Genomic DNA, 9,100 nt, shown 5'->3' on the forward strand with positions numbered 1-9,100 from the left:
AAACATCTACAAATGTATGTTTTCATTTAAAATGTTTTAAGGAAAACCATCAGATTTTGTGTAAATAAAAGTAAACATAAATCTAATTTTCAAACGTGTAATATAAAATATTTAATACGTATATACTTGAATAGGTAAGTTCTGATTACTGAAATATGCTGAGCTTTAATAGAAATAGCACTGCATCACTCTACTCATAAAGAGTTAACAAAACATATCAAGATAATAGTTGCAAATTAAGCGCTAGATTACAAGTGGAGCGATAATTTGTTGCGCACCCGCAAACTGGCAAATTTGGAATATACTGTAATTGTTTCATTTGAAATTTGTATTAGTATATTTTCAGTTTTGTATGGAATGTTTTTTGCAATATACTTACATTAGTAAAAAATGTGCCTTCTAAAAGACAGCTGCATATGTGCATATGCTATGCATGCCTCGTGCACTCGCAAAAAACTTGTCTTCTCAGTGAGTACAGGGTTACTTGTATGGTGGAACGTGAGGCATTACTGACAGGTTACATGCTACAGCTGGCTCTGAGTAGGTGCGCTGTTTCAATGTGAGTGCAGTAAACATAAGCAACATATGTGCTTGAAACCATGATAGATTTTACTAGAAGCATTTTTGCTGGTACAAGCATATTGCAAAAATCCATGCATGTACTTATACATTTTGACTATTATGTTCCTTTAAGATATTCTAATGTGCTTCAGGGTAGTATAATCTAAGAATAATATCAGAGCAAGTGACTATGATTTGAAGTTCTGTAGTTGTGCCCCTGATTATACCTAACATCAAAATATTTGCAAATAATATACTCTTTATGAAATATTTTCAAATTAATTAATTGAAAGTTACTTAATAATAAGAAAAATCTAAACGTATAGCAGCACTACCAATTAGATAAAAGTTCTTTATTCACTAAACAACAACATACAACAATAATAAAACAAATACAAATTTTTAGGCCTTAGCCCTTTGTTTGGTAATAATTGGTGAGGCTGTTATCCTTTTGGATTTGTTTTTGAGTGTATGGAGCTATGATGCAGAACCCTTATAGCTTGTATGACGGTACACAGTAGTTTATTGGGACTTTTTTTTTAACTTAATAATCAAAGCCAAATAAGCAGACACATTTTATAGTACTATGGTGATTAGAAAAAGTTGTGCAGTTTTGTCTGTTGCAGTTCTGTGTTCTTTTGTTATTTTTGTTGAAAGTTATATTTATTTAAAGGGATAGTAAAGTCAACATTAAACTTTCATGATTCAGATAGGGCATGCTGTTTATAACACTTTTTAATTTACTTTTATCATCAAATTCGCTTTGTTCTGTTGGTATTCTTAGTTGAAAGCTAAACCTAGGTAGGCTTATATACTAATTTCTAAGCCCTTGAAGGCCGCCTCTTATCTGAAGGCATTTGGCAGTTTTTCACAGCTAGAGGGTGTTAGTTCATGTGTTTCATATAAGTATCATTGTGCTCATGCACGTGGGGTTATTTAAGAGTCAGCACTAATTGCAGGAAATGCAAGTCTGATAAAAGATATGAGATAAGGAGGCCGTCTGCAGAAACTTAGATACAAGGTAATTACAGAGGTAAAAGTGTATTTCTATAACAGTGTTGGTTATGCAAAACTGGGGAATGGTAAATAAAGGGATTATCTATCTTTTTAAACAATAACATTTTTGGTGTTTACTATCCCTTTAAGCAATATACAATATGTAAGATTAAGCTTTTGTTTTTTCTTTTTTTACTTACAGTGCTTATTGTTCTCTTTATCATTAAACAAAGAAAAAATCATAACAAACTTTCAGAAAAAGAAGAGTTTAGAGAGAATTTTGTTAGTTATGATGACGAAGGTGGCGGAGAAGCGGACACAGAAGCTTTTGATATTGTGAGAATCAGAAATCCAACGATCATGCGTCAGCACAAGCCCAAAAGAAACATCAGACGTGATATTCCAAGTCTGTACAGACTGTCTTTAGGGTTTGGACCTGATGTTGTTATTTTTAGACAATTTCTTTCTGAAAAACTAGAAGAAGCAAATTCAGACATCGCATCTCTATCACTTGACACTGTGCACAGATATGTATTTGAAGGCACAGGTTCAGTTACTGGATCCTTGAGCTCCATAGAATCAATAGATTCAGATACAGATTTAAGTAATGAAAATATTTGTGAATGGGGACCACACTTTCAAAAAATTGCTAATATTTGTATGGAAAATAAAACCAAAGAAAAACAAACAACATGACACATTGTGTCACATACGGCCAATATTAACTTTATTTAAAGTTTGAAAAACAGAGCACCCGGTAAAACAGTGTTTTTATAATTATTCAAAAAAATATTTCATTTATTTTTATTTTTGAAAATGTGATATTATTATTTAATAAAACATAAAGGTGAACACAATTTAAAGGGATATTAAGGTCATTTTTTACATATGCTTGATAACTTTAAGTGCCATAAAACATGTTAAGATCTGTGCATATCCTAAAAGGGCTAATTAATTTAAAATAGTTTGCATAAAAACTTTTAAAAAAAATTGCTGGCAAGTATTTTAAAATAATTTTCAAAAATAAGCAAAATTACTTACATAGCCATGCTGTTTGGAGTAGTCTGATCCACCCCCACTATCAGTTTTAGCATCAGAAACACAGGCATTGTATTTCAACTGAGTTCACAGCAGCTTATTTGCGTCTATGCATGCTCCAGCAGATAATGACTGTTAAAGTGTTGCATTCTACCAAAACAAGTGTGGATATAGAAGGAATTGTGTGGGGGGAGTTAGAGCTGTACAATTCAGAAACTTAAAAGAAAGAGTTAATGATGAGGCACTGCAGTATAAATGTGCAGCTAAAGTAATTAAAGTACATAGTATTATATTTTTTTTATGTCCCTTTAATCATGGCTTTTCAAAATATTTATTTTGTTATTAAAATGTGTATTTGTGTTAATCCCGACACAACCCTCTTGAAAAGCCTCTTGAAGAGCGTTGCTTATGTTATCTTCTCTTCTTTTGTAAATTAGGGACAGTTATACATGATCAGCCACAAATATAAAGCTTTCTTTCTCTGAGCTGCATGTAGCAGGGCCAGGGTACTTCATTCCATAGAAGGCACTTCAGCCTATCTGGGGCAGTGAAAAAAAAATATTTTATGATTTAAAGGGACACTTTAGTCAAACATTTTCTAACATAATTTAGATACAGCAAAAAAAATGTTTCCTCCTATTATCGAAAATGTGCATAGTCTTTATATATGCACACTTTATGAGGGACCTACTCTTATGGAGCATGTGAAAGCATTAACAGTGTATGCAAATATGAGTCTGTGATTTGCTAATGTCTGTAACGTGATACAGGTGATAAATGGAAGAAATGTAAAAATTGTCAGAAAATAAAATCTGCTTATTTACAATTCAAGTATTATTGTATCGTCTTTTTACTATGCATTTGTCGATTACACAATTGTAATGTGTTTAATGGTCTTTTAAAGGGACAGTCTAGTCCAAAACAAACTTTCATTATTCAGATGGGGCAAATAATTTTAAACAATTTTCCAATTTACTTCTATCACCACTATTGCTTTGTTCTCTTGGTATTCTTAGTTGAAAGCTAAAACTAGGATGTTCGTATGCTTATTTCTAAGCCCTTGAAGGCCGCATCTTAGCTCAGTGCATTTTGACAGTTTTTCACTGCTAGAGGGTGTTAGTTCATGTGTTTCATAGAGATAACATCGTGCTCACGCACATGGAGTTCCTAGGAGCCAGCACTGATTGGCTAAAATGCAAGTCTGTCAAAAGAACTGAAATAAGGGGCAGTTTGCAGAGGCTTAGATACAAGATAATCACAGAGGTAAAAAGTGTATTAATATAAATGTGTTGGTTATGCAAAACTAGGGAATGGGTAATAACGGGATTATCTATCTTTTAAAACAATACATATTCTGGTGTAGACTGTCCCTTTACATTACAGGAAAAGCAAAAACAAATATTGAAAGTGCTTAATAACGTTTTTTTTTTATTTGCATAAACTATTTGTTTACATGAAATAGTATTTTGTGTTAAATGTCCTTTTAAATAGAACTAGACAAAAGGGATCAAAATGATGTCTTACTGTCATGTTGTCACCATATTGGTGCACATTAAAACAGTGTGTTAAGAATGTTTCCTTTGTCAGTCAAGCAGTTTTTTAAAGGTGGCCTTAGGGTTATGGTTTGAAGTTAGATATTGGAGACAAGCAACATTTGTAAGACATTCAAATTCATGTACTTGATATTTCTAAGTTGGCAAAATGCCATGTGCAATTTCAGCAGGAAATATTTGTAAAATAATTTATCTAAGTTTAATGTGGGATTATAATGAAATGGTAGTGGGCTATTTTGTTATTGGAGGCAGAGATTGTGGAAAATTTTAGTAAGTGTGAAAAGTTGTTTGGTATTTACAACCCCAATTCCGAAAAAATGTGGGACAGTATGGAAAATGCAAAAAAAAAAAAAAAAAAGTCATTTGAAAATTTAATTCACCCTGTACTAAATTGAAAACACATTATTAGATGTTTTAGTTTGTGAATTTAATGTATTTTTGAAAATATACACTCATTTCAAATCTGATGATTGGGACACAAACAATTTAGGAGTAATAGCGATGTGACAAGTTGAAAAAGGAAGGAGATATGAAACAGGTGAGTCAATTGTGTAATCATAGGCCTAGTCCTTCAAGAGTAAGGATGAGTAAAGGATTGCCAATCTGCCAACAGATGCGTCGGCGAATAAACACTTTGAGAACAACATTCCCCAAAGGCAAATCGGTAAGATTTTGGGAATTTCACCTTCTACAGTGCACAATAAAATTAAAAGATTCAAGGAATCCAGTCAAATCTTGGTGCATAAAGGGAAGGGCCGAAAACCACTTCTGAATGCGCTCAATCGCCAAACTCTTAGACGTCACTGTCTCAAAAACCATCATGAGTCTGTAATGGATATCCTGACATGGGCTTGGGAATACTTTGTGAAACTTTGTCAGTCAACACCCATTCGCTGCTGCAACCACAGATGCAAGTTAAGGCTTTACTATGAAAAGCAGAAGCCATACATCAATACTGTGCAAAAACATTTCCGACTTCTTTGGGCTCTGTCTCATCTCAGTTAGACAGTAGCACAGTGGAATCGTGTTTTCTGGTCCGACGAGTCAACATTTCAAATAGTTTTTTGAAAAAACAGCTGTAGTGTTCTCCGGGCCAAAGAGAAAAAGGACCATCCAAGGTCCAAAAGTTAGCATCTGTCATGGTATAGGAGTGTATATTTGTATGACTAAGGGTGTATAACCTGAAACGTTACTACTATTTTTGTACCTTTGAATTCTTCCCCAAATAAAAAGAAAAATTTTGGAAGCTTATTCTGTGGACATCTTTGCTTAATGGTATAGGGGTGTGTCAGTGCCCAGAAAGATATATATATATATATTATCCAATTAGCACGTGTTCCAGCACTCCAGCTTCAACTAATAATGAAGCACTTGATCAAATTTAGTTTATTGTTTATAACAACAACAATACAGTCCCTCCAATACTCTCAATCCCAATTGGGTTACATACGCTTTGTTTGCTTGCTAAGATTATAATATATACCCCACCAGTGTATATCCAGAGCAGATTGAGAGCATTGGAGGGACTGTATTGTTGTATCTCCTAGCGCTATGTGTATGGGTTTGCCTTATTTATATTTTTATTTGTATTTTTTCTATGTTTATTTTCATTATTTGTGGGTTTATTTTTCTGCCTGCAAACAATTTGGTGGTGGGATTACGTATTGATGCTGTGTTTTGTGTTTTTAAATCTGTTATTTTTTCTTCTTCGTTTAACAGTTGTTCATCTGTCTTGATGAAGGCTTCTATGTAAGCCGAAACGTCGACCTATCCTTATGACTTTCTAACGTTGTTGTTATAAACAATAAACTAAATTTGATGTATATAAATCCTGAGAGGGCCCTCCCTTTCCTAGCTCATATATATATATATATATATATATATATATATATATATATATACAGGGAGTGCAGAATTATTAGACAAGTTGTATTTTTGAGGATTAATTTTATTATTGAGCAACAACCATGTTCTCAATGAACCCAAAAAACTCATTAATATCAAAGCTGAATAGTTTTGGAAGTAGTTTTTAGTTTGTTTTTAGTTATAGCTATTTTAGGGGGATATCTGTGTGTGCAGGTGACTATTACTGTGCATAATTATTAGGCAACTTAACAAAAAACAAATATATACCCATTTCAATTATTTATTTTTACCAGTGAAACCAATATAACATCTCAACATTCACAAATATACATTTCTGACATTCAAAAACAAAACAAAAACAAATCAGTGACAATATAGCCACCTTTCTTTGCAAGGACACTCAAAAGCCTGCCATCCATGGATTCTGTCAGTGTTTTGATCTGTTCACCATCAACATTGCGTGCAGCAGCAACCACAGCCTCCCAGACACTGTTCAGAGAGGTGTACTGTTTTCCCTCCTTGTAAATCTCACATTTTATGATGGACCACAGGTTCTCAATGGGGTTCAGATCAGGTGAACAAGGAGGCCATGTCATTACATTTTCTTCTTTTATACCCTTTCTTGCCAGCCACGCTGTGGAGTACTTGGACGCGTGTGATGGAGCATTGTCCTGCATGAAAATCATGTTTTTCTTGAAGGATGCAGACTTCTTCCTGTACCACTGCTTGAAGAAGGTGTCTTCCAGAAACTGGCAGTAGGACTGGGAGTTGAGCTTGACTCCATCCTCAACCCCGAAAAGGCCCCACAAGCTCATCTTTGATGATACCAGCCCAAACCAGTACTCCACCTCCACCTTGCTGGCGTCTGAGTCGGACTGGAGCTCTCTGCCCTTTACCAATCCAGCCACGGGCCCATCCATCTGGCCCATCAAGACTCACTCTCATTTCATCAGTCCATAAAACCTTAGAAAAATCTTGAGATATTTCTTGGCCCAGTCTTGACGTTTCAGCTTGTGTGTCTTGTTCAGTGGTGGTCGTCTTTCAGCCTTTCTTACCTTGGCCATGTCTCTGAGTATTGCACACCTTGTGGTTTTGGGCACTCCAGTGATGTTGCAGCTCTGAAATATGGCCAAACTGGTGGCAAGTGGCATCTTGGCAGCTGCACGCTTGACTTTTCTCAGTTCATGGGCAGTTATTTTGCGCCTTGGTTTTTCCACACGCTTCTTGCGACCCTGTTTACTATTTTGAATGAAACGCTTGATTGTTCGATAATCACGCTTCAGAAGCTTTGCAATTTTAAGAGTGCTGCATCCCTCTTCAAGATATCTCACTATTTTTGACTTTTCTGAGCCTGTCAAGTCCTTCTTTTGACCCATTTTGCCAAAGGAAAGGAAGTTGCCTAATAATTATGCACACCTGATATAGGGTGTTGATGTCATTAGATCACACCCCTTCTCATTACAGAGATGCACATCACCTAATATGCTTAATTGGTAGCAGGCTTTCGAGCCTATACAGCTTGGAGTAAGACAACATGCATAAAGAGGATGATGTGGTCAAAATACTCATTTGCCTAATAATTCTGCACACAGTGTATATATATATATATATATATATAATATGTATATATATATATAATGGCATTTTGGAGCAACATATGCTTACCATCCAGATGTCATCTTTTCCATCGACGTCCCTTCATTTTCCAGCAAGACAACGCCAAACCACATTCTGCCTTGATTACAAGCGCATGGCTATGTAATCAGAGTGCGGGTGCTAGCATTTCCAGATCAGTCCAATTGAGAATATGTGGAGCATTATGAAGCGCAAAATAAGGGCAATGAAGGCACCGTACAGTTGCGCAGCTTAACACATGTATAATGGATGAATGGGGGACAATTCTGCTTGCTAAACTTAACCAACTGGTGCCTTCAGTGCTTCAACACAATGGTAATTGATTGTCCCAGTCATCATTCATCAGATTTGAGTGTATATTTTCAAAAATACATCAAATTCACAAAGTAAAGCATCAAATAATGTGTTAATAATATGTTAATAATGTGTTTTCAATATAGTATATGGTGAATTGAATTTTTAAATGACTCTTTTTGTTTTTTTACATTTTTATACTGTCCCAACTTTTTCAGAATTGGGGTTATACATTACTTATACTTTACCTTGTATGGCAATGTGACGTTTCTCTACATGCTTTAAGCAAAATGTTTATCAACTAAACTAGATTTATTTTGAAAAAGTTTTTATTAAATTTTTTCTTAATCTTTTTTTTTTTCCTCTTTAACAATTCCATAAGAAAATAAAACATTACATAACGTAAATTGGCATGTACAGTCAATCATAATAAAGCATTTAAAATGGTTTCCATATTGTCCATTTCCAGAGTTTAATGCAGAATCTAATATCAGTAATTAAGCGGGAACAGAGACAGATCCTGTTCACCTGGTAAATGTGGTCTGTGGTTAACCTTCGGTCCCGGCTCTCTCTCTTAAGTTAATATAACCGAGTGTATTGATTTTATAAGGTCTCAGCCTCCACCCGTCTCCTAGCCTCCCTGTACATAATGAATGGTTCCCATTGCATAATGAACGCATCTTTGGCGTTCAGGTTCTCTGCTGCTAAACTTGCCATCTCATAGTGGTGGATTATTTTCCTTTCGATAAAGGTGAAGCCTGGAGGAGTGGATTTCCAGTGCTGTGCAATGCAAATCCTGACTACTGTACAGATGGTCCTAGCTAGTTTTTGGTGTTGTTTTAGTATGGTGGGGATAGGAAAGTGTAAAAGAGCATGTTCCGGAGATAGTGTAATAGGTCTGTGGAAGATTTTGCTAAGAAGCTCTGAGGTTTTCTCCCAGATTTCTTTTGTTCTGCTACACTCCCACCACATGTGAATGTACGTTCCTCTCTCAGCACACCCTCTGTAGCATGGGTTTCGGGAGGGTTCATCAGATCCCCCGAATCTAGTTGGATAAAAATACCATTGGAAAGCCACCTTAAGGTAGTTTTCTTTTAAAGTGGCATTGTGTGAGAAAGAAAGGCCCTGGGCTAGGTTAGATTTCCATGTTTCTAAAG

The 9,100-nt window shown here is 35.2% G+C and overlaps 1 protein-coding gene across 1 annotated transcript in view; it reads left to right on the top strand.

Moving 5' to 3' along the window:
* The window catches only part of LOC128660831 (cadherin-19-like), a 346,558-nt gene extending 343,132 nt beyond the window's left edge, over nucleotides 1-3,426 (top strand). Inside the window, exon 12 of the mRNA XM_053714877.1 lies at nucleotides 1,760-3,426. Coding sequence (XP_053570852.1) covers nucleotides 1,760-2,253 — 494 coding nt within the window. The 3' untranslated portion in view covers nucleotides 2,254-3,426. The remainder of the gene's footprint in view (nucleotides 1-1,759) is intronic.
* Nucleotides 3,427-9,100: the final 5,674 nt, after the last annotated feature.

This window comes from Bombina bombina, chromosome 5, assembly GCF_027579735.1.
Source record: "Bombina bombina isolate aBomBom1 chromosome 5, aBomBom1.pri, whole genome shotgun sequence".
Classification (NCBI taxonomy): Eukaryota; Metazoa; Chordata; class Amphibia; order Anura; family Bombinatoridae; genus Bombina; species Bombina bombina.